The sequence below is a fragment of the Ostrinia furnacalis genome, unplaced genomic scaffold (genome assembly GCF_004193835.3).
Source record: "Ostrinia furnacalis isolate ACB-3 unplaced genomic scaffold, ASM419383v2 OfSCF4384, whole genome shotgun sequence".
NCBI lineage: Eukaryota > Metazoa > Arthropoda > Insecta > Lepidoptera > Crambidae > Ostrinia > Ostrinia furnacalis.
This window is the reverse complement of record NW_021134623.1, coordinates 47,542-75,061: the sequence shown is the minus strand read 5'-3', so window position 1 is coordinate 75,061 and position 27,520 is coordinate 47,542. Positions and strand designations below refer to the sequence as shown.

Here is a 27,520-nt window from a genome sequence, read left to right as displayed (position 1 = left end):
GTTTGAGAAACTGCGTTGTGTTCAGGTTTATTTTTATTTCAAACGTAAGCAAGATTGGCGCAGAGGCTCAACGTAAAAAAGTAAGTGAATAAATGATGAGTACATACATGTTTAAATTTGCTTTGGATTATGTCAAGTTAAACACGCGTCTACTGTGATTGTGATAAGACATAAATATGTAGTCACAAAAATTTTAAATGTACAACACAAACGTAAAGATTTTCAGTATTTCTTACAAAAATATGAAATACCTACTCAATAATTGTACGAGTAGGTACGACTAAATACAGAAATCTGAAGTGATTAAAAATACAATATGGCTTAGAATGCTCTGTGACAAAGCTTTATATGCATCCAACCCAGGTGTTTGGACGGTAATAACGAAGTATTTTTTCTTGATACATATGCTTTATGTGTTATAGTGGTGTATAAATACAGTGTGAGTCACGTTAAAGTGTACATATCGTCCATTTGCGACGACACTGTGATATATCAAAAACAGTGGTTTTACAGAAATCGACTTTATAACTTTTGAATGACCATAACTCTTAAAAGAAGATTAGGATTACCTAATTGTGTATGAAACGTTTAAAGATTAACTATTAATGAATTTAAATATTTATAGTAAGACATAACTTTGCGTCTAAATTGATGAAATTAAAGCGATTGAAAAAAAAAGAGACAACTTATCACGTTGTTCTAGTAAAAAATAATATTTTGAAGATGGTAAGTTCAGTTGTCACGTTGAAGATGATGTAAAAAAATATATTTATATAAGTCATTATTTAGATAACACGTTGATCTTGAAAATTTTTATTTTATTTTAATAACATTACAATCAGTAAAAATGGGGTAATTTTTGGAACAGGCGAATATTTCGCTTTGCCATGTTAAATTGCACTTATAAAAATATTATCTAAGTAGACAGACAGTTGTATATGTTACGGCTAAAGATAGTTGTGAACATAAACTTAAGATTAGCCGGCTAAACTTAAGTTTATCTTCGAGAAGCAGCTAAAGTTCGATAACATGTTAGTTTGCGTCGTGATATTCCATCTTTAGCCGGCTAATGTGCACATTAGCCAAAACGAAACGGCTAAAAATGTATTCGATGGGCGCGCCAGGCCGGCGGAAGGCTTGAGGGGGCGGTGGGGAGACAACGTGCGCGCAGTTTTATTTTGTAATTTTAATACCTACAGAAGATTCTGTAATGACCAAATGGTTCCTTATTATTTTATTTTAATGATATAAGTAGATATTGTTTTAAGTAATTAATATTTTGTTATTATAATAATTGTAATTTTGAATACCTACATAGGTACATAAAAGTATGTGTAATGAAAGTGATTATTTTTTAATAAAGTTTTCGTGTCAAAATAGAAAACATTATTACATTGTTTCTTTTTCCATTTCCTCTACATTTTTAGCCAAGGGCCTGCGGTTACACTTAAGTTTAGCCGGCTAAAGATAGAAGAAACTAACATTAACACCTCGTCGATGATAAACTTAAGTTTAGCCGGCTAATCTTAAGTTTATGTTCACATCTATCTTTAGCCGTAACATATACATACAATATTTAAGCTCACATTAAGTTTTCTTATTCTAAAAACGAATGCTTATCAAAATAAACGAAAAACTCTCAAAAGTAAAACCACGTAAACTACTAGTTAAAAAAAAAACACAGTAAGAGAAACTGTACTAAGTATGTATGTATGCAGAAGAAAAAATTGTAGGTAGGTACCTACTAGGTTAGTAAATAGATGTTTTTTAACTGACTAGTTATGACAATTTAATCCTAAAATTATCAAAGCAAAAATCGCCGTCTCCGGCGCATAAAATGGCAAAAAAGCAACATTTTGGTACCTTTTAGGGTGTTTTAATTTTTTATACTTATTTAAAATTAAATTTATAAAAGTTATTTAAATAATGTATTAATAGTGAAAAATAACAACCACAATTTATAAATAATGTAACCATTTTATTGGCGTAGTTTTTCTGAAATAGTTATACCTATTGCAATGTTAATATACAAAACAATGTTGCGCCCGCCAAAGTATATTTGGGCAAGAAGCGATAAAATTCCACCAATAAATTGCTGATTATCTGTAATTATATTAAAACTTTAAAATANAAATTAGTCCGAGATAGCAAACAGATTCCCGTTTTTTAACAGTTATTTCATTGAATTTAATGCGAGGCAAAACTTTAAGATTACCTTTTAACCCTACGGTGGTCGCGCTCTAAAATATTACGTTAGTGGTCGCGCGGATTACATGCGTAAGCCATTTTATGGAGTAAAAAAAGAAGACATCTCTTTATAAAAACCTGTTTCTTTATTTTTTATGTTTATTATTATGTATCAGTTAATGAAATAATCAATCAAAGAAACGAATAGCTCTTCTCAGTTTTTATAAATTAACCAAAACATAAAAATCATCATTTTTCATCAAGAAAATGGCAACTTTGGCAGTTTATGAATCATTCAGTACTAATTGCACTTATTTATTAATTATATTTTGAACAGGAGATACAGGCCATCATGGAATGATAAGGACAAATAAATTTGTTGCACGAATTACAAGTATTACCAGTACTTTGATTTCGCTTTCTTCCGCAGTCAAAGTAGCGACCTAAAAAACTCCGCTGTGATGGTTCTGAGTTAGATGGCTAATCACTGGTCTGAGAAACTTGTTCTCTTGTGGAAGAATGTGCACTTCTTCATCAGAAACCGAAGAGTCGCCAGAAGATACGCTTTTATTGTCAATTACTTCTAGCCATTCTGAAATTTATGGTTTTTGTCTATTGTTCATGATTTTTATCTCAAATACACTGATTTTATTGAAAACACAAATGTAAATACATACTTAAGCCGTAATTATTTATTATAAAGCATTGATTTACACTAATAATGCAAAAACAAACACATTAAGTAAAAAAGGTAACTTAAAAAATACTTACGTAATTGGTCGCGCGGATTACACGGGTAGACCACCGGCATTTACGGGGCTCCTGCGACACATCCACAAGCGACCTGGCGCTCACACGTCATTAATTCTGATCTTCGACTATGCAACTTAAAGTACACAAAGTATCAAAACGATCGCGTTGACCGATTTCAAAATATTCGACAATTTGCACGAGTGGATTACGGGTGTAATCCACGCGACCACTGTAGGGNCACTTTAACGTGACTCACACTGTATAGCATAACATAAAAAATGTATCGAACCGCGCGTAAACTCCCGAATGGCCAGTTTTAGTGTTTCCTGTACGAGCCGCCCGTTTACGTTCTTGCCATTTGGGAACCAAGTTATACAGGGTGATTTGTTGTCAGTATCCAATTTTTTTAAAGCTATAGAACAATTTAACAATACAACGTTATGTTAACTATTTTTAATTGCGAAATTACGGTTATTGAAAATCTGATTTGCGGGTGCTCGCTCATATCTTAATTTTAAAGGTTAAGGCTTAATTTCGCATACCGTTATGTCTATTAAGCTTTGTACTTAACCGTGTGTACGTATTTTTTTAAGTAACAAAGGAAATTATCCACGTGAGCCAATTTTGAAACCGCGCGTAGCGAATAAAAATAATTAATATAAAAAAAAGTTTTCTTTACGTAAATCGATTAAATTACTGATTCTGAATCGCTCCTAAAAAATTGGATACTGTTATTAAAATTTTCTTAGCGAATAGAGTCGCTTCTCAAACTAAATTTTAAACTTGCAGTCGCCCGGAAAATGGAAGGTCGTGGGTTCGAGTCCCACCTTAGGCAGTACGATTTTTTCAAGTTGTTTATTTAAAAAATTGGATGGGTACTGATTGTAAAGACACTCTGTATATCTTTTATTTATGTAATCCTTATACCTTTTTTCCACGGCTATGTAACATACCTAACGGCTTTTAAACCGGTACGATTCCGAGAGTGCTTACCGTCTAAATCGAAAATCAAAGCTTTGTGCCAGTACTTTTTATTCTACAAATCGTTTTCTTTTATTGAACTCAGCTCGGAAAGTAATCGGTGAGCCAAAGGGCAAATTTTATGTCGTTCGATTTGCAATGAACGTAAAACACTCACATTTGAACTCAATGTTACACGGTTACGGTTATAACAAAGTTTTCTTAGTGAAGATTATATAGAGATTTATCTCTTGCTGGCGCGGCGGTACAGTTTGGGCAGTAAATAACCATTTTCTCACCAATGGGTTAGTATTAGTAACTTGGGTTTAAATAGCTTAAGCGAATATATTTTCAGTATGGGTTTTAACCCACAACAACTTTTGCATTAATTTTCTCTTTGGAAATGCCTTATTTGTTCCACTTGTATTCGCGACATGCTTGCTGCATTATTGCTTTGACCTCAGAGGTCACCTTACTTAGTTACTATCCTCACGTCCGTATTCACAAACGATGCTTGCTTAAGTGAAGCAGCAAATCGAACGCACAGCGTTGAATAGAGCTCTGTTATTGGTTCATGTGTCACTTTGAAACCTCATAGTAATTTTCGTGAATACGGGCGTTATGCCTATTTTCACCATCAATCCCTAATTTTTAAGTGACACAAAACATTTTGTTTTCATAGGGGTCACTTAAAAATTAGGGATTGACGGTGAAAACGGGCATTAGTCTCTTAATAAATAAGTTTAGGAACTTCTAGTATTGACGTAAGCTATGTTACTGCAGTAATAGCCCATTTATTACATGAAACACCAGAGCACTTAAATAGACAATAAAAAAAATCAATATCATAATTGAACAAACAAAAAGACATAATTTGAACAAGTTGGAGGCAGCAGTGCAGTGTCGTTACAGTTATAGTACGTTTCATCCACGAAGACGCGCGGGGTCAAGGTAAGCGGGGGGTGCGGGGAGTTTGATCCGACCAATCCGCGCGTCATTGTTGGCATTGGCAACGTTGTGATTGGATAGTTGTCCGTGAGTTCGCGCGCACACTACAATGTTGACGCTCGGATTGGTCGGATCATGGTTACCTCGACCCCTCGCGTCTTCGTGGATGAAACGAACAATAGACTTACAGCTACATTTCTTTGTAGGAGAGTAGAGTTACTGAATCTAACCAAATTATTGTTCTCATATGTTTCACAGAAAGTTGCAGTTTGGGTTATGAAAGGAAGTTTCCGAGAACTCGCAAGTTTCGGCTTTCGGTGTAATTCCTGCACTAAACTTTGCTCTGATGAATCTTTATGAAATTCCTCTGGTTTGATTTAAATATTTACGTCTTGTATGTAGGTAGACAGATGAAGGCATATCAAGCTAAATATGTGGTATCTTATTTGTTTGTGTTATTTTGCAACAAAAAATGTATTATCTGATGTGCTGTTGACTGACCGTGAACCCATGTCTAGATTATAATACGAGAATATTAAAAGTTAATGGTTTACCTATACATAAGAAGTTTTATACATCTTTTGTATTTCTTGGAATGGTCTGGGTTGGATGGAGTAAAGCTTCAACCACACCAACGCGTGCAGATCGCCATCGCCGACGCGATCCGTTAGGCCTCAGCCTCGNTTTTTTTTACTATTTAGTGTCATAATTTTGTAGCGGTTCATACAACACATATTCCCATCAAATTTCATCACTGTAGTACTTATAGTTTCCGAGTAAATCGGCTGTGACAGACGGACAGACGGACAGACGGACAGACGGACAGACGGACAGACGGACAGACGGACATGACGAAACTATAAGGGTTCCGTTTTTGCCATTTTGGCTACGGAACCCTAATAAAAAAGTAGTTCGTATTTCGTTAGCAATAAGGACGATCTCAAGGTCACTGTACTAGATCTGATCTACTCTTGTGAGTTCGTTCTTAATTGTTTATAATAGTTTTTATTATACCTGTTATTGTAACAAAATGATGATCATAATAATTATTAGTTTACTACTCAATTTACAAGTGTTTCACACGAAGCGTATTCGACTTTGAGGCTATGATTCATAAGGTATTTTTTGCAATGTCAACTACCCTGAATATTTTGACATCTGCCACGTCACAAATATGTACAGTCGTCAAGAAATTAACTGACCATTAAAAATAAACGATTTGAACTTTAATACTTCGGCGTAAGGTTAAAAAACAATTTTATTGAGATAAGGAGATTGTGGAGTGGAATAGTAGGAATATTGTACAGTTGTTTTGGTTGTGAATTGAAACTTATTGCATTAGTATTTTTTTATGTAAGTATTGATAATATTATGCACCGCCTACTCAAATTTTCTGTTTGACCTAAAGGTTAACTGGTAGAGAGTGCCACACGGCATTAATTTCGCCTTTGGAAATTTCTGTGTGCAATAAAGATTTTAAATTGATAAATAAACTTGAACTTCTAAAAATTTTTCTTTCTTTCTTTAATTAGGTGAAAATGAATAATGTTTGTTTGAAAAAAATTTTTTTTTTACAAACATAATAAGCATCCAAAAATATCTTATTAATTCTAGCCTTGCTAATGAATATTAAAGATTTTCTGTGACAGGCAGAAGAAATACACACGGACGCTAGTTTACATAAGGTGAAGCCACGGGCAGAAGATAGTCTCACAACTTCTCGAGAAGGTAATATTAAACCAACAATAATAACTCGGTTACGTGAGTCATGATGACGTTTCAACGTGTGTTAAATGTATCGAAAACATGGTGTCGTATTGATCGGTTTATCGTTCAATAATTAATCTTAAGCTTATCTTTAGTCTGGGAATTTGACTGAAATTAGCGCATAACTTAGTCCTAGAGCATTCTTCCACGGACTTGTCCCGTTTTTTACAAAATAACGTTAAGTAGTAGAACGCCGATTATCTGAATGCCGATTAACCGAATCGCAATTATCCGAATCGGTCCTAAGCGTAATAAAAAAATTAAAACTAAGTAATTTTTGATTTTTTTTGTTGGAATTCAGATATATTTTAACTAAGCGTTATTGTAGCAGTTCTACAATAACGCCAAGTAGGAATATATCTGTTTGTTATACTAATTAAAGTTTGTTCTATGTGTGACAGTTCGTTTATCTCTATTACCAGTCTATGTCCGATTATCCGAATTTTCGATTATCCGAATCGACCCCGGTCACCAATTAATTCGGATAATCGGCCTTCTACTGTATACATACCGTTTGCAGTGTCCCCCAAAAAATCGATCCGTTGGAATTTGGGATTCAGTTTTGTCATTAAACTAGACCAGCAAAAATGGGATCCAGTTTAATATAAAGTATTGTTCAATAGAAGTCTTCCCACTAGCAGCTTCCTGCATACATTTTTTGCAATCACTCGTCCCAGAGAAAACGGGCTACTGGCATGTGAACACACAAATTCAGCTTTGCGGGATCTAGTGTAGAATCCTGCAAAACTGTTCGCCGTGGAAAAGGGCCCTTAATAAAGAATCATAGGTCTAGTAGGGAAGAGATAGGTACTACTAACTTGTACTAGCTGTTACAATTGAGTTGATTAACACTAGTTACCAATAATTGAGGCTACAATAGCTACAGTCAGTGTCGGACTGCCCTCAATCGAGGGTCAGTCGGGGCTTGCTCCATGTCCGTGGGATTATTGTGGTGTACTCCCTAACACGAGCATGGAGGGGTTAACGGGTCTATTTGTATTGTTTTGTACAAGTCTAATATTAAAAAAAACGCATAAATATCTAAATAACACTCATAATCCTAAAAAATAAAACTATTCGTTTTGTTTTAAACTGGATAGGACTTCCCAAACTTTTTTTACTGTGACCTTTGACCTATGACTACTGTGTACCCTTGGAGGTTTGCAATGTTTTTGTGCAACACACAGCACACAGTTTGGGAACCCCTGATAGATGTAGATTTAATTATTTTATTCAATAAATTACTCAATTCAGTAAACAAATGATGTCATAGGGTTTTTTACTGTAATAATCTTTGGGGAAATCGTGTTTGACAGATCACATACGATTTATTTAAATTGATTGGTGTAAGTAATAATAATAACTACTCAATTTAAAACGGTGTTAATTTATTTTTTGTACGATATATTCTTACTTCTCTCCCAAGCAGCTTTCGGCTACGGTAACTGCGACAAATTCTCTCTAGTCCGCAGTATAAAGTAGTAGTATTTTCTGGATGTATTCTTATTAAATTATAATAACGTAGCGGAATTTAAACTGGAAATTGTCAAGTAACAAAAAATCCGCAATTCCAAACCATTTTAATCTAGTTACTGCGTGCTATTTCTAATCCAAATGTGTGGGATTTTTGCCACACACGAAGGTAGCGCTGTGCTGAAGTGTCGTTTTATAATTACACTTAATTAGCTGACCCCGCAAACTTCGTAGCCTAACAGTTAATAAATATCACGTTTTAGATTTTTCAATATTTTAACAGTTGTTTAGCGATACGGGGCAAAGATGAACTCAACATTCAGAGAGCATTAAAATCGGTTCAGCCATTCTTAAATTATAAATGATGTAATTAACCCGACTTTTTTACTGTAAGGGCAACCCACTAGTCATTATCTACTACACTTTTGTTTATTGTGTATTTGTGTCTTTCTTTGGCCTAGTTTCTGAATTGAGATTTTTGGCTTGAGCGTGCTCATTTTCTCATGTAGTATGAAATTTCATATTAAATTCATCCTTGAGTAGCAGATGCGCACGTCCAAGTTGAAAATATCAATTCGGAAACCGGGCTTTTGTCTCCATTTATCGATATCTTAAAGTCGCGGAGCAGCACTATTTTTTTTTCTATTTTTTGACGTTCAATTAAAGAACGCTATACGCTCCTGACTGCACTCATTTTTATCGATATTGTAAGCTTTGTAAGGACACGGAGCAGCCCTAATTTTTGACATTGTCACATTCAAATTCAAATTAAGAAGAACAAACTTTTTAAATTCTCTGTACGGATCTCTGCCACAGACTGTACTCAGTGTTTACTGTTTATAAACATTGACTGACCACAGATTTGGCAAGTGCCCAAGACCGTGTATATTTTGTTCAAATATGGCCCATATCTCTGGTGGTTAAGCACTAAAATTACTCTTGAATATTTGGGTTGATTGATTGTCAAATTCGATTTATACTTTGTCATTCGTGAAGTTGGTGCGACGCCATTTTGTGTAAACGTCAGCGTACAGTCGGTTGAACTATTTTTGTTAAGTAATGTGATTAAATATGATAAATTAGTATTTTTACTTAAATTTCTACTATTAGTAAAAATAAGTAGGAATTAGTTAAAAAGGTAGGCGTGAGACGTCCACCCACAAGGTGGACCGACGACATCATAAAGGTAGCAGGAAGGCGTTGGATGCAGGCCGCTATGATCGTTTCATCCACGAAGACGCGCCCCACCAATGTTTGTTCTCGGTCGCGTGGGGTGCTGCAGTTTGATCCGAGCAATCTGAGCGTCATTACTGTAGTGTGCGTGTGCAGTTGTGCACTCATGGATCATTTAGCATGTACCGATAACACTCAAACATTAGCGGAAAAATGGCGGGGCGCGTCTTCGTGGATGACACGATCTATACAACCGGGCAACCTCTAAATCATTGAGGGTGGCTTATGTCCAATAATGGCCGTCCCTTGGCTGAACTGATAGTGATGAATAACTGACTGAACCCTTTCATAACCTACCTGTTCCCTCAAAATAAAGTTAAAGAAAACAAGCGGTCCTAGCGCGTAACGCAAAACGTTTTATAAATAGCCCAGCTAAATATAACGGAGCTATATAGGTTACTGTGAGTGTTATAAAATACTAGCTTTCCGCCCGCGGCTTCGCCCGCGTGGAATTTTGTCTGTCACAGAAAAACTTTATCGCGCGCGTCCCTGTTTCAAAAACCGGGATAAAAACTATCCTATGTTCTTTCCCGGGACTCAAACTATCTCTATGCCAAATTTCATCAAAATCGGTTGCGAGGTTTAAGCGGGAAAGCGTAACAGACAGACAGACAGAGTTACTTTCGCATTTATAATATTAGTTGGGAAGTTGGGATAGGAGTTGTGTGTTTGTAAATAAATATGAGTTAGTGGTTTTGAGAAGAAGACTCCATGGTTTAGAAGTCCTAGGTTCGATTCCGAGGAGCGACCAGTCATCATCATTTCAGCCGTAGGACGTCCACTTCTGAACATAGGCCTCCTCCAATATTTCCACATCGCCCGGTTGGTAGCGGCCTGCATCCAGCGCCTTCCTGCTACCTTTATGAGGTCGTCGGTCCACCTTGTGGGCTGACATCTCACGCTCTTTCATGCAAAAAATAGATTTTGATGAAACTTTACAGTATTATTGTTTATACATCAGAATAACAAAAAATAGGCTATAATTTATAACAATATTGAGTTTATCCCAAATTACAACGATAAAAAAATGACAAGTAAAGGTCTTTCTCACAAATTGAACGTCACGCGGGCGAAGACGCGAACTAAGACTAGTTATTACTAAATCTTTAGAAATAAGTCCGTTAGATAAACCACGATTTCAGATAAGTTACTGATAAAATTTATCATACATAATTGCAGTAGATTTCTCTCTGTATTTCATTTTCAAGGTCGTGCAATTCGCATTTCTTAATCGAAAAAATAACTGTTGAAATTGGAGTTATTTATTAATACTGAGTTTGTTGCGGCGCTTCTTCTCAGCACTTGCCAAATGTTCGTCTCGAAGCGCTGGTAGGGCAAAAAAGAATGAGACATGAATAGGCTCCTTAAGAACATTACGATTTGTAAGTATGGTACTAATTTAATTAGTCTAAACAAATAAAGTTAATTTTGATTTTGATAATAGGGAAAGATTTATATTTTTGTATGTTTGTCGCGAATAAACTCAAAAACTACTGGACCAATTTTGAAAATTCTTACATCAGTAGAAAGCTACATTATTCCTGAGTAACATAGGCTTAAAATATTTTTGTATGTTTGTCGCGAATTAACTCAAAAACTACTGGACCGATTTTGAAAATTCTTTCACCATTTTAATGCTACATTATCCCTAATTAACATAGAATATAGCAGACCAATCACGAGGCGGAGAAGCGGGCAAAAGCTAATCTTTATTTTAAAGGAGTAAAGTTTGTTTGCAAGTATCTCTGGAACTACTGGTCCGATTTGAAAAATTCTTTCAGTGTTAGATAGCGCATTTATCGAGGAAGGCTATAGGCTATACAACATCACGCTACGATCAATAGGAGCAGAGCAACAATGAAAAATGTTGCGAAAACGGGTTTTCACGCGTACGAAGTCGCGGGCACAGCTAGTAAATTATAGATTTTATCTCGTTTCTGTAAAGTTCATTATAACTTTATAAATCGTCGACACAACACACCTGCTCTACGAACAGAGCATTGTGTTCGTTAATTTTCAAGAATCTAATTTGCATGGATTACTAATGTTTGGCCAAAAAACGTTTCCCAAATTATCACATNTTAGCGGGCAGCGGGGCGGGAGCGGCGGCAGCGCGGGAGCGGGGCGGGCAACGCAGACCCGTTCTCGAAACAAGCGGGCAGCTCGCGCGGCGCTTTAGCGGCGAAGTGTTGTGTTCGGGGTTGTGTTGTCGAGATATTTGTTGCAAACGAAATGTCTGAACAACGGCGACAATTTTATTTCGATTCAAATTTATTCCTAACGCTCGATTTATTGTGGGCAAAAGAAGGAGTGCGCTGCCCGCTCGTTGCCCGCTCCCTCGCCGCTGCCCGCTCGTTGCCCGCTCCGGCGCCGCTGCCGCGCCGCTGTTTTCGAGAACCGGTCTATTTGATTTTACGCATAAGATCCTGCCGCTCCCGCCCCGCCGCCGCTCCCGCGCCGCTGCCCGCTAAGTTCGAGGCAGAGGCCCAGTCCAAGGCCAACGACGGTCGCGTGATCGCGCCGGCGATGGCGATCTACACGCGTTGGTGTGGTTGAAGCATAAGAAGAAAATATCATCCGTAAACAATAGCCCAATCGAGAGCTGTACGTAAAATCTTAACTGAACTTAATGAATAACTTTACCATCGAACGATGAATAAAAGTATTTTTTGTTAAATTATAAGTGCGTTAAACCGCGGTCAAAGCACAGTGGGACATTAAAATCAATGACAAATAGGTTTAATAGAAAAAAACAATTTTGGAGGAACTTCCATAAATTATACCAATCTATCATCAATTCTAAGTGGCGAGGGAGTAATTCCCACCAAATGGTAAGTGGCTTAAATAGGCACTCAGGTTTGGGGAAATGTTTCAATTACTGAATAAAATCGTCTGTAAGGATCGCTACACAGTGAGTGTATTCGCAATTCAGGTACCTATTCGATATGGCACCTCAGTGAGAACATCTAGCTAAAAACTGTGGTCATCAGTATTAGTTACAATCAGTATTTTTTGTCCCTATGTCTGAGAGTCCTCCACCTGGACATGAGCTCCCCTGGCTTACCTGGAAGTCTTTAAATAGACTTCGGACGCAGGTTGGCCGTAGTAAGGACAATCTGGTCAGGTGGGGATTCTTGGATGGCTTAAACATGGAGTGCCGGTGCGGTTTTGTTCCCCAGTCGATGAAGCACCTGATGTAGTGCCCTGAGTGCCCAAGCAACTGCACTCAGGAGGGTTTGATGAGTGCTACTGACAATGCCACTCTTGTGGCGGAGTTTTGGGCTGACACTGTGTAGGTTTGTTGTCGACACGAAAAGAAGAAGAAGTATTTTTGAACAGTTATCGATGTCCATTGATGAGTTCTGGATAAGTTTCCCAGTTGAGTCTTTTTTAGAGCAAGTTATGTTTTAATAGGACGTTATCTGGATGTATCAAGGCGCCTCTGGACCATAGTAGCATGTAAAGTAATGATGTAGGTCAATGTTTATAGAGAATTCATTATTTTTGTTTCTTATACGCATGTTTCCATTTTAAGAGTCCATTTCCCAGCGGAATAATATGCTCTAAGCTTGATCTGTATACCTAACCTTTTCTGTTATTTGCGGGAATAGGCATATTACATCCCACTCGGTGTGTTCAAGGGTTTATTACTGTGCCGATGCTAAAACCTGCTGGCGAGTGATTTGTAGGCGGCTGAAAAAAGCGATATCGAGTCGGGTGAGATTAATGAATGAAATATTCCCGCAATTGCGAGCTGACTTCTCATTAATACAGCCTTGATTTGCTCCCTACGAATAACTTTACCCAGGTTTTAATAGGTAATTTATGTTATAAATAAAATATCCGTTTCGAATAAGCATATTAATATTTACAAAACCCCTCGATTAATAACAACAAAAATGTAAGGGCCGAGTCCTGACTGTTAGTTACATTTGGTAATAGGAGTATCTATACTTCTATACTAATATTATAAATGCGAAAGTAACTCTGTCTGTCTGTCTGTCTGTCTGTCCTGCTTTCACGCCTAAACCGATTTTGATGAAATTTGGCATAGAGATAGTTTGAGTCCCGGGAAAGGACATAAGGACAGTTTTTATCCCGGTTTTTGGAACAGGTTTTTCTGTGACAGACAAAATTACACGCGAGCGAAGCCGCGGGCGGAAAGCTAGTGTTGTAATAAAGCAAGTTTTTCTGTTTCAACTCTTGGTTGAAATGGAAGAACATTTGCATGAATTTTTTGTGTTTATTTGGTAGGTCTGAGAATAGGTTGGAGGCTTCTTTTTATACTCCTACTCGTATATGACAAAACAACGTTTGCTGGTTCATAGCCTTATTCACGTAATAAAACTTCAACGACAACAAATCGCTGAATGCGATCCTATCGAGTAATCGTTCTATCGAAATGACCCTTGTGAATACGGATTTAGAACTGTTTTTCAATGGGACGACTTCTGAACGTCAGCGAGATCTTGACTGTCAAAATACGTGAATTAGGCCACAGGCAAAATGACGGTTTTCGCGAATGAAAAATCCGCCAGACGTACGCGTAGACGCGAGGTCCAAATGCTGCATGATTGGTTATTTTTGACATGACATTGACAGATATGTCAAAATCCATCAATCACGCAGCAGTCAGACCCCACATCCACGTCCCGCCATCTAGCGGATCTTTCATTCGCGAAAACCCTAATTGAAAATGGATAGCTCGCTAGCTCACTTGTCATACATACCACTGCGTTATAAAGTTGGTGCCGATAGCGTAGATGGGGGTGGACTTGTTGACGTCGAGGCTAGCTTCCGTGACGTTCATTGTGGCTGCGCTCCGGCGGCAGATACCATCAGATCCGCTCGACGCTCGTCTGGAACAAATAGGGTTGATTATGCCTTGTATTATCTTGAAGAACAATGCAGTTACTACAGCCAGACAGTGAAGACGTTTCGTAGAGTGAGTTGCACCTTTAACAAACGTCAAAAGTCTGCATACAAAAAAGCACCGGTAATAAAATAAATGAAATCATTCAACAGTCTGTTTTTTATAACTCTGCGAAATTATTAACATTGGACCAAACGTGATCGAAATTTGAAAAGGTATTAAAACTGTGTTTCTATGTTCCTTAGTAAATAAAATCGTCATGGTTTCTCGTCATAAACATATGTTTACGCTTTTATGATAAAATTATTAGAATTTTATAAGTTTGAGAGTCTTGCATCTAAGACAAATGGAGCAACAAAAGTCAGCGGATTATTCCAAAAAGAAAACGGTGTCTCTATCAGAATACAAATAATCGTAAACTAAGAATTTATACTGAAATGGAATATCGGTTTGCGATCTCGCAAACTACGAACACTATTCCCAAGGTAATTTACGCTTTCTAAATGCAAAGTTTCTGTGTATTAAATTCCGAGCTTAGTAAGCAATGCGCGTAGTCCGTTTCATTTGGACTTTCTTAAGGGTGCATTTCCATTGATCGGAGCGGAGCAATATTTTATACTATCCGTTCGCTTTAAGTTTGCCGCTGGCGATATGACGTCACTCAAAGGCAAGCGGCTATAACTTTATCAAACTATATTTAAAATATTTTTTGTCTATTATTTTTGATAAAAATTGCGTATTTGCGTAAAATAAGACACATTCATTGCGTTTAATCACTAACTAATTCAGAAATCAGAAATCAGAAATCAGAAATATTTATTTGCTTTTACATGGTTTTACAAGATATTATTATTACAATTGGCATGTCCACATGTTGACTTAATTAGTCGTGCAAATATTGAAAAAAAAAAAATGTAAGTACAAAAGAACAATAATAAATTACAGCGTTTGAATGTCAGGATTATTATTACAATGGATTATATTAACATGCTTTACAATAAATAATTCTAGTCGAGAAAATTAAATAGTCTGTTAATCATAATAATTTGTCGTCAAAGTATTCTTGTATTGAGTAATAGCATTTATTCAAAAGCCAGATATGCAACTTTTTTTTAAACAACTCTAGCGGCAACAGTTTAAAAAATTCAGGTAACTTATTATATATTTTAATAGCCATACAATAGGGGCTTCGTTTAAATAATTGCAGTCTTATGCTAGGAAACATTATTCTACTTTGGTGTCTCGTTTGCTTATTTTTATATTGGCCTCTTGTAACAAAATATTGAGGGTTTTGTTTTACAAATATACACATTTGTTTTATGTACAAGCATGGTAATGGTAAAATTTTAAGTTGTAAGAATAAGGGTTTACAAGACTCCAAAAAATGTGCTCTGCAAATTGCCCTTATACATTTTTTTTGTGCTATGAAAACTTTGTTTATATCAACTGAGTTACCCCATAACAAAGTACCGTAGTTGAGTAGGGACGACACATAACCATGATACGCAGAAATAGCAGTTTCGGTAGACGAAATATTACTGAGACGTCGTAAAGCGTATACAAATTTACTATTTTTTTTTACATAATTTTTCTATATGTGCTTTCCAGTTACAATTTTTGTCTATAGTAAAGCCAAGAAAATTCACATCGTTTTTCATGTCAACAGTTTCACCATTATATTGGACCAACAAATCTAATGATTTTGCCTTGTAGGAAGAAAATTGAACAAAATTTGTCTTCTCAATGTTTATTTTAAGGTTGTTTAAATGGAACCACTCTATCAGACTCTTTAAGGTTTCATTAATATCGTCATTAAATTTGTTTTGGTAATTGCGTTTAATCGCGGTTGGGGGAAGGGACGCGCATTCCACGGACCGGCAAACTTAGCGCGAACGGGTAGTAGGTAAGTATTTCACACGTTCGTGCCGCTTATAAATCTACCTGTAGGAATAATCTGCTTAAATTATTTTAAACATTGTTTGTAGGACTACTCGAAAAATAATTCTCCCTATCCCGAATCTACCCTGAATCCTTTTGTGAACTCCTCATTCTTTTGATTCATTTCTTTACGGGTCCACTGACATTTTAACTTCTTGGTTGGCGGTCATGCTGCAGATCCTGGCTACACAGGAGTTGCAGCGATGGGAATGAGTGGTGGGAATAGTCCCGTACAATCGGAAGTATCGAAAAGTTTAAAAAAGATTAATAACTAGCTTTCCGCCCGCGGCTTCGCCCGCGTGGAATTTTGTCTGTCACAGAAAAAATTTATCGCGCGCGTCCCTGTTTCAAAAACCGGGATAAAAACTATCCTATGTTCTTTCCCGGGACTCAAACTATCTCTATGCCAAATTTCATCAAAATCGGTTGCGAGGTTTAAGCGGGAAAGCGTAACAGACAGACAGACAGACAGACAGACAGACAGACAGACAGACAGACAGACAGACAGACAGAGTTACTTTCGCATTTATAATATTAGTTGGGATTAGTTGGGATTTATAATCTACTTATTCATTCTCAAATCAATGCAAACACACCCTAAGAACTGCGACGGTGAGCTCATTTGAAACAACATGGCGAATCCAATCCTTTCTTTGAAATTGAATGAATTGCCTACATTTGTAGCAAATGGTGATTTTCACATAAAACGTGAAAAGGTTTTACTCTACGGTGAGTGCATGTTGATGAAAATTTTAATACGTGCATTAGTGTCGTTGAAAGCATTTACGGTATTCAAATAAAAAAATCAAGACAAGGATTTGACAAAAATAAATCTTTTGTATTGTTTAGATAACGTAAAAAAACATGTCAGTTTTGTTATGATTTTATACGTACTCGTACGAGTATTATAATTTTGATTTGGCAGTGTTTGTTTTTTAAAAGCCTGCCAGTTGTAATGACTATTAAAATTTTATCGACTGGGAGAGATTTTGAAATCCGTGATATTAAAGTTAGTACAAGTAATATATTAAAAACTAGCTTTCCGCCCGCGGCTTCGCCGCGTGGAATTTTGTCTGTCACAGAAAAAACTTTATCGCGCGCGTCCCTGTTTCAAAAACCGGGATAAAAACTATCCTATGTTCTTTCCCGGGACTCAAACTATCTCTATGCCAAATTTCATCAAAATCGGTTGCGAGGTTTAAGCGGGAAAGCGTAACAGACAGACAGACAGACAGAGTTACTTTCGCATTTATAATATTAGTTGGGATTGCATATTATTTATTAAAAAGTGCTCTTCGCTATTGAGGTCGAACGTTCCTCATAAAGTATAATAACACGTTCCGTATTTCACACGCTGATACATTATGTATGTTCTTTCGTATTTATACCTTTTTATTCAATTAATAATATCCGCATAGTCCTTCACTGGACAGTTAAAGATATTGCACAAGCGGGATGAATACAATCATCATCATCAAATTGATTGTTCGATGACTTTTCTATAAGTTTTACGCCCGTTTCCCATTTCAATCCTTGTCCAAATCCGGATTACAACTGTCAAATTTGAATCTGTTTTCGATCAAATATCCATAATTAATGCGGAACAGTTTAATATTGTTTAAATAGTCTAATAAACAATATGAAAATGTAAAAACATCGACAGCCGTAGATATTTTGACCAAAAACATATTGAAATTTGACAGATGACGGACGGATTTGGATTAGGATTGAATATAGAAATTATTAGACAGCTTTCCTCTAGAGATCGTTGGTCCGGGATCGATAGGAGTTCGCTTTACTACTTTCATTCAGATGCAATCTCTACTGTAAAACTTACTCCACTATTATATTATCGGTTTGTGATTTAAGATTTTAAACTTTCGCGTTCCATTTCAACTAAAATAGTAAGACACGGGTCTTAACGCGACTTTTTTAAAGAGTTACATTGGTTAACTCACGGCTTGACGTTTCGTCTGCGATGCTGCAGCCGTGGTCATAGATTTTTTATGTTTTGTGATAGATTTTTGGACCACCACTTTGGTTATCTGTCGAGTGACCTCGTCTTGATTTATTAGTTTAGTATTACCTACTATGTCTATTTAATTTTCAGGAGTCTTTACTCCAGGAAAAGTGAAAAGGAAATCGGTTTTTAGCATACAATAATTTAAATTACTTTCCAAGTAGAGCCAAAATGTTGCTCATTGATCTTCAACGTTTTATGTGCAATGAACATTCATTCGTAATGTGTCTACAGGGTGGAAACGATAAGTGATATTACTCGATTATTTATAAACTATACAAGATATAGAAAAACTGGTTACTGATCCTGAAAGTGCTTCACGAGCTCTTTCAAACGGTACCGGTAATGATGGGTTACAAAATAAACTAGATCTATCCGAAAATTCAGTGTTTCCAGCTTCCATACATTAGAAATAATCGAATGAGATCACTTTTATCGTTTCCATCCTGTATATACCATATTTTTCTAGTTTTATGAATTAGGTAATTTCCTCAATATCTGACAACATCCAAGTGGCTAACCACATTGATCACTGACACATGATGGCCACTCAGCCATCGCTCTTCCTTTCATTGATCAAAACCAATCGGACCTAAATCACTGTCGGCATTCAGATTCAGGCACCTGTAAATGGCGAGATGTATCTTATCTTGGTAATGAGTGGAAGGACAGGGATGAGGCAATGTTATTATTCGTCAATCAAGTTCGTTCGTTCCAGCCAAATGACGTCCACTGCTGGACAAAGGCCTCCCCCAAGGTTTTCCACAATGAACGGTCCTGCGCTGCCAGGCTCTTCCCGCGACCTTTACCAGATCGTCGGTCCACCTAGTAGGAGGCCTGCCCACGCTACGTCTTCCAACCCGTGGTCGCCACTCGAGAATTTTCCTGCCCCAACGGCCATCGTCTCTACGAGCTATGTGCGTTAATCAAGTACTTGATATTTATGTTTAAGGTGTAAACCTTAAGTAATAAACATCCATATTCCAGTCACTGCTGGATAAAGGTCTGCGCGCATCCAGTGTCCAGATGTTTTCCACGAACTTCAAAAGATCGTCGATCCACTTAGTGGGATGCCTGCCTACCTACACTTCTTTTCAATTACATACTAAGGCTGAGTTGCACCATCCAACTTTAACAGTAACTATAACTGTAACCTTAAGTATAAAATATTGATACCCGTTTTTCCCTCATCCCTAATTTTTAAGTGACCCCTATGAAAATAAAATTCCTGTTATGTCTTGCCATAAAAATTAGGGATTGATGGTGAAAACGGGCATAAGAAATCTTTCACATGCAGCACATGCACTCATACTGCAGTTTTTAGTTCTGCTGTAATTCTGCTACTAACCCCTAAGGGCGCTGTACAATTTGCACATACATTTTTTACGCACTGTATAGCGAAATGCTCGATAGGTAATACTTGATAGGATATTCATGGTAGAGCAACAGATCTTTCTCAACAGCAATTTAAATATTGCATTTTATAACAAATTAACGAACATGTCAGACAAACGCAAAAATGTATCTGCAAAATATTGTAATATCAGTTGTTTTACTCGTGTCAGCTCAGAAATGTAACGGAATCATTTTCTGTTGCATGATATTTCGTACATTCCCGTGGACAGATGTTTATGACGTATATCTGGGTTCCAGGAAACGCATGAACCCAACTCTCTCGTTCGGTGTAAAGGTTCGTTTTTTTTTTTTTTTTTTTTTTGAAGGGAGGCGCGCTGGTAGCTTGAGGAGCTTTTCCAGCTTCACCGGGCAGAGTGGCGAGTACAGAAGGTACTCTAGCCGTTTGGCGATCGTCGGTGCGCGTGCCGACGAGGCCGAGTGTGGGCTTCGCGAAGCGAAGCCCAGGCTCGTCCGCGTCGGTCGCAGACCGACGTTCGCGATCGGGCCGTATCGAGCGCATAAGGCGCCCGATCAGTGGCGAACCCAACTAGAGGGTTGCCCACCGCGGTGTTGGACCAAAGTCCAGCCTACGGCGGGCTCACTCTAGTGGGCCCGATCGAGGGGACTACGGACGCGGCCTGAGGGCGCCACGGTAGGCTCGGACCTCGGCTCAGGCCGTGTCCGGGGGACGGATAGGGGAGAACCGGCCCGGTACATGTCTGTACCGTCCGAAATGGAAAGCAGGGCCTCGTACTCGCCGGCGAGTACATAAAGGTTCGTTTCCACTGGAGGGAGAATTATATATGTTTTGGGGCACAGCTTCGGTGCGTTACTTCACTCGCATGAATTTTGACAAGTTAAAATTTTTTTATTTGACGGAAATCGCACCTGGATGCAGTCTAAGATGGTATGTTCATCCCTTCTTTCCTTTCATAAACGCGTGCTCAGTTGAAAGTGACATTTAATATGGAGTGGTGTTTTTCAAGTAGTGTTCAAGATACGTTTATCTTTTCATTAATATCTAAGTGGAAAAAATCAATTGTTTGGGGCTGTTTTCATCAAAATCTATCCTGCAGTTTTTACTTTTTAACTTTCTGCGTTATTTTATAAGTTAATGTGGGATAACACGATACTTTTATCTGTTGCAGAATAAGGACACGTGTATTGTGAGAGTTGTTGATGAAATAATAATAAGAGGGTAAACATTCTACGGGGGAGGCCTTTGTCCAGCAGTGGACGTCATTTGGCTGAAAAGAAGAAGAAGAAGAAAAACATTCTACGGATCCCGAAATCCTTTATACTCCAGTTAGACTGTGACCAAGGTCGGTGTAGCCCGAACGAGACGACAGGTAAATATTTGTGTAATTTCCTTAGGCTGGGTTGCACCATCTTAATTTGACTTTAACAAACGTCAAAAATATGTCAAACTCCATACAAAAAACGCCGGTTATCGTTAAAGTCACCGCTTAAGATACGTGGTACAACTCAGCCTTACTGTGGGGTATTTTCTAGATAAAATAAATACTTAAACAGTCTTTACTGAATGTTTTGTTACGCGAGTAAAAATAAAAAAGGTAAATTCCGTTTTTAGAAAATAATAGGTATTATTAATTACTATTATTTCGAAAAATAATCTATCTACTGCTGAATATAGAACTCTTTTGATCTCCCACAATAACGATCCTTTGTTTAACGGCTCTTTGTAACCTTTATCACAGCCTTTATCAAAATTTTAAATGTCATCGCACCAGCACATGCTAGGTAATTTGGAATATAAAGCAAAGAAATTACCTAATTAAAATAATTAGATTACGAAGAATTAATGGAAGAATATCAACCCCAGCGCTGCTAAATGTTGGCAGCAATTAGTCAACTGTGACATTTTTTTTAGAAATATTGTTAGTTAAAGTTCAGATTTTTATATTTCTCAAATCTATTCTTCTAGGTACAAACTACAAACGTACTGATAAAACCAACATTAATATTGAGTGATTCATTATCCATTATCAGATTGTAAAACATTATGTTGCAGATCACATTATACATATGAGTGACTCATGGTTTGCATATTTCACTAAGGCATGTAGGGTTTCAAAGTAGTATTTAACAGTAGGTAGTAGATATTAAATAAATTAATGATCCTCTTCTTGTCGTGTCGACAACAAACTTACACAGTGTCAGCTCAAAACTCCGCCACAAGAGTGGCGTTGTCAGTAGCCTTAATTAAATCTTCCTGCGTGCAGTTCTTTGGGCACGCAGGACACGACATGGGGAGCAAAACCACACTAGCACTCCAAGTTTGAGCCATCCAAGAATCCTACGGCCGACCTGCGTCCGAAGTCTATTTATAGACTTCCAGGTAAGCCAAGGGAGCTTATTTCTGACCGTCCAAAAATCCCCACCTGAACAGATTGTACTTCGGCCGACCTGCGTCCGAAGTCTATTTAAAGACTTCCAGGTTAGCGAAGGGAGCTCATGTCCAGGACTCTCAGACATAGGGACAAAAGGGCAGGGAAGATCAGCTCTCGCACGCCATAACTGATAATGATCATGACATGCATAATGATGATCTAACAGAATAAGTATTTTGAATGCCGCCGTAAATCTGAGGACAAATATCTAAAACACGCATTAGAAAGGAAAGATCAGAAAAGGGCCATCAAGGCAGAGACGAATCCAAAGGTCATTATAATTTTCGTTCTTGCGTAATAAACGGCACAACTAACCCTCTTGCTAAAAACTGCAATAAAGTCTTTTACATAGTAGCTTTTTACTTTAGATATCAAAAGTGTACAAATAATATACGAGTATATTTAAGTAAAACAAATAAGAAAGAGACACAGCTCTATTCTATTTGTTTTCGACTCATCATCAAAGTGCGTGTCAACATCTCATTGCCTACGAAAACCACGACCACGTCGTTTTCGTGTATGCTCTCTCAACAAACGCAGCTTTTGTTAGCATGGAAACAAGGCTACATGAAATTTATTGTTTTTGTATAGGGCTCGAGATAAAAATACTTTAGGGTTTTACCTAATTCTAAAGAATATCGTCAAGATATCACATTTAGATAAAATCATTGGATTTTAATCATTGGTAGAGATAAAAGAAGCTGTTCTTAACTTTGCGTGATTTAAAGAATTAGAGATAAAAGAGAAAAAAAAAAACAAAGTTTCACATACCACATACTCACATAAATACATACACTCGAAAAACATAACCCTCCCTCTGAAGCAGTCGGGTAAAAAAGACAAAGTTTCACAGTTTAGTTTATCGAAGTTACAAGCTTGGATTTATAACCCTGACTCATAACAAAATATAAAAAAAACAAATTATGATTATCATGCTTTAATGTCGATTGCTACTAGGCTACATAAATCATCAAAAGTCATCACTATTAATAAAAATCTAGCAACAAAACATAACACTTTGCTGTCAGTAAGAACACAGCCTTACCGGCTATCTACTCACCACTAAGATAAGGGCGCGGGCAGACTGGCGGCGCGCGCCGTCCGGCCCGGAACCTCGGCGTCGTCCATGCGATCACGGCCTATGCCATCTGGAAAGGAAACCGGTTGTGACTGGTTTGAACTGGCGCGGACCGGTGAGAGCCGGTTATCCCTCAATAAGAATGGAAATGCAAATTTTAAAATGTATTTCCTTGTGTTAAAGTCCAAAACCAAAGAACAATTTTAACTTGCTAGTCCGATTAAGGATTAAACTAAGCTGAGGGTCATGTGAACAGTTTTTATTTTATTTTTGCGACTTTTTGCTTAGTGTAAATTGATAACCATAAAAAAAAACCAAGTCTCGCAACTCAGTTGTTCTACGGTAAAAAGTTGTGAGATCCATGTAATACCAAGTCCAGGCCAGGAAATCTTTAACGTTTTACATAAATATATTGACTTGGCCATCGCATGAAAACACGTGTAAATTAAATTATTTAGTGCGATGGCCAAGTCAATAATTTATGTAAAACGTTAAAGATTTCCTGGCCTGGACTTGGTATTACATGGATCTCACAACTTTTTACCGTAGAACAACTGAGTTGCGAGACTTGGTTTTTTTGATTAAACTACTGGTTCAAATTGAATGAAATTTTAAATATACCGTGTCTTTACAATGCCTGCTTAGCTAATGAAAATTCAGCCTTCTAGTTTTATCCACAACGAAGTTACAGGCGGTCTAAAATGGCCTGAATTGCTTCGAGAAAAGGATGGTACGGCCGTGCCGCTTTTTTGCTCGACTTGGTGGGGGCACTGCCGTGCCCCCAGATTTAACAACTTTTTAAACAAGCTCTTTTTTCTCACTTTTTGTATTTTTTATAAAAAGACTTCACGCTCGAATTTCAAATCGAATTGCCGCCTAAAAAGAGGTCAGTGTTTACAAAAGATAACTAAGGCTGGGTTGCACCATCTTACTTTAACTTTGACAAACGTCAAAAATCTGTCATAATCCATACAAAAAGCACCGGTTATCGTCAAAGTTACGGTAAAATTTAGGTGGTGCAACTTAGCCTAAGATAAAAGAGACAACTATACTTCTCAGTTGAGAAACACCAATTAAAATTACCTTGACTTCCAATTTTTTTTAGAATTTATCGACTTGAATTAATAGGACAGTTTGATAAAAAATATTCCGTTCTTCGGAAAGCACACAAGCTTTCAGCTTATGTATAACCATAAAGCCATATGAATAGCATTGCAGCGTAAAGTGTACTTTAATTATGTCATGACTTCAGTTTACAAAATTATTAAGTACACGTGTGATCTATACAATACAATATGTATAGATTTCTATTAACAATATGTTGATAGACAGTTAATTTTGATACGCAGACAATAACAAAGTTATTAGTTGGTTTACTTATATTAGTTTTATCAAATAACACGCCAATCAATTGTTGGAATAATATCATCTCTAAGTAAAGTGATTAAAGATTACAATTTATGGAATTATTAGTTTAATAGTCGGGCAAAACTTCAAACGTGAATAGAATTAGAAGATGGTTGCACTATCTTACTTCATCTTTGATAAACGTCTAAAATCTACAAAAACAACGGTTATCGTCATAGTTAGGTACGGTCAAAGTTAGATGATGCAACTCAGCCTAAGTTGCACCAAACTTTAACCGAACTATAACGATAACCGGTGTTTTTTGATGTGGAGTTTGATAGACTTTTGTTATAGTTAAAGCAAGATGGTGCAATCCAGTCTTTCTCAACAAGACAAAACGAAGCAAAAACCAGTAGCTCTACTAGTTTTTCTCTCAGCATTTGCTTTTGTTTTTTATGAGAAGTAGTAAGTTTGTGAAGATGATTGTATGGATTTCAATAGAAGTTTACTATATTATTGCAAATAAGCTATGTTTATTAGTTATGCTTTAATAACTTTTTATCAATCAACGCGGACGAAGTTGCAAGCAAATAGGCAAATGAATTTCCCAATGAAAACAAAAAACCACAGGATATTTACATTATAATGAAACCAAATTGAGAGGGTGCTCTTTCCGTACCTTGTCTTGTTTATTATCTGTTGTACGTGTAACTGTTGCCAAAAAAGCTGCTGCTATTTATCTACCTATCCAAAAGGTTCCAAGTTCCAAATTAGTAACATGGTCTGAACTCATTGCTTAAGTTTTGCCTTTTTTGCCTTCCTGTCCCTATATGGCAAACATCGTTACATTACCTAATTGGTGTTTACTGCCTGTCAAATTCTATTAACAATGGATCATCATAAAATGAACTTTTGCTGTCAGTGTTGAAGAACATAATTGACTGACCTAATGACCCAAATGGTTTTAATAATAAGGCCCCTTACGTCTTAGAAGTACGGGCGTTGAGAAAACTTGAGCTCAAGTAGATGGAAGTGGCTGAAACGTGCCACTTACCTGGGATGGCTTAATATTAAGGACAATAAGCGAATTAGAATATTGAGGACATTTTATTTTACTGAATAATTACTTAGTTCCTGTGACGTAGTTTGAAAAGAATAAAAGATAGTAAAACCAGTAGAGTTCAGACATTAACTCGAAAACTATTACCGAGTTATTTTAAACATAGGAGTGCATTATTAATTTCAAATTTGGGATCTAATCATCATTATTATCATCATCATTAAAATAACTTTAATAAATTCTATGTGCTCCGGCCATTATCGAGAGAGGAGAGTACTGGCGCTCTTTAGTACAGGCTTCTCGCCTAGTTCAGACTCCAGTTCTCTCACAATCTTACCCTGTTCAATTAGTACATAGCAATTTGTGTTTCACTGTATTATTGGATTGTGAAAGAAAGAAATAAATGCTTTATTATTATTATTATCAGATCCTAAACATCACTGTAGGAGGACGACCCTCTTTATTTAAACCAGGCAAAATTAAATGGTGGATTTGATATTTCCTACTTTCACAAAATGGTGGATTTGGCATTTAAGCAGTATAATATTTAATAAATAAATCATCTGAGCATGATTTCCACGAATAATTATAAATTATTAATAACGCATGTGCGTGTGTTACACGTGTAATTATGTTATTTTCTCAAGATAGTCCTTCCATCCGAGTACACTCGGAGTCAGTGAACCGTCCATACTCGATACACGAGCGTGCCGACGCCTATGTAATCCCATAATTAGGCTCGAGTTAATCGAAAACGTAATTTGTATTGTTTATTTTATAAATTTGACACGATCCAATTGGGTATTTGACACCATTTCCCAATAATTCTAAAGCACAACTTTTTAAAAAAGACACTTCTTTCTGGTCTTAAAAACTAAATTAATTTTTAATTAGGTACCTGTAAATTACGATTTTTGGTTGCATTATAATTGAAAAAAGTAGTTTCATTGAGTTGATAAAATTGTGACGTCACATGCTAGTAGTGTCATTTGACACTTTTAAAAAGTACGTCAATTGATTGGTGGTGTCAAATACCCTATTTTCTGCTAGCACCGGAAATCACGCACACTTGGAAAAATGATCCTATTAACATTTCTACAAAATTAAGTCTTTACATCGTTTAAAAACGTAATCAGTGGTTTAAGAAATTATTTAGATTATGTATCATGATTAATCATGCAAGGTGCTATTTATCTTTACTCAGAAATTATTTTTAACATTGCCGTTATCCTACAAATTATCTTATCTATTATGTACCTACTAACATTATGTACCTACCGTTAATCAATGAAATCTGGGGGCACGGCAGTGCCCCCACCAAGTCGAGCAAAAAAGCGGCACGGCCGTACCATCCTTTTCTCGAAGCAATTCAGGCCATTTTCGACCGCCTGTAACTTCGTTGTGGATTAGTCGAGTAAAATTTTTCAATTTCGGTCCAGTTTTCTAGATACATAACTGCTGTCTACAAAATACAAAAAGAAATGAGATCCCATCAAAAACAATACTTGTCAAAAAAACCAAGTCTCGCAACTCAGTTGTTCTACGGTAAAAAGTTGTGAGATCCATGTAATACCAAGTCCAGGCCAGGAAATCTTTAACGTTTTACATAAATATATTGACTTGGCCATCGCATGAAAACACGTGTAAATTAAATTATTTAGTGCGATGGCCAAGTCAATAATTTATGTAAAACGTTAAAGATTTCCTGGCCTGGACTTGGTATTACATGGATCTCACAACTTTTTACCGTAGAACAACTGAGTTGCGAGACTTGGTTTTTTTGACAAGTATTGTTTTTGATGGGTTACTTTTACACATAAAGTTCATAGGGATTCTCTTGCAAAGCCAATACTGATGCGAATCGGAACTCGAAACCTCTCTAACGAAATTCCCAAGTGCGGTCGAAATCGGCCCGTATACAAAACGCGAACACAAGCTTTGTTGTTGTCATTGTAAAACGTAACATTTAGCCGCGGCAGCCTTCGATCTATTTTATTTTCAGACATCGGTCGGATACCTTAGGGGAGGATACCAAAACAGAAAATAGAGACTTTAAGTAGGTTAAGGACATGGTTTA

General features: G+C 36.9%; 1 protein-coding gene across 1 annotated transcript in view; it reads right to left on the bottom strand.

Moving 5' to 3' along the window:
• mAChR-B (muscarinic acetylcholine receptor) overlaps positions 1–23,098 on the bottom strand; it is a 31,382-nt gene extending 8,284 nt beyond the window's left edge. Inside the window, exons 1-2 of the mRNA XM_028313811.1 lie at positions 23,019–23,098; positions 14,052–14,180 (exon numbers count right to left, since the gene is read on the bottom strand). Of these exons, the coding sequence (XP_028169612.1) occupies positions 14,052–14,131 (80 nt within the window). The 5' untranslated portion in view covers positions 14,132–14,180; positions 23,019–23,098. The remainder of the gene's footprint in view (positions 1–14,051; positions 14,181–23,018) is intronic.
• Positions 23,099–27,520: the final 4,422 nt, after the last annotated feature.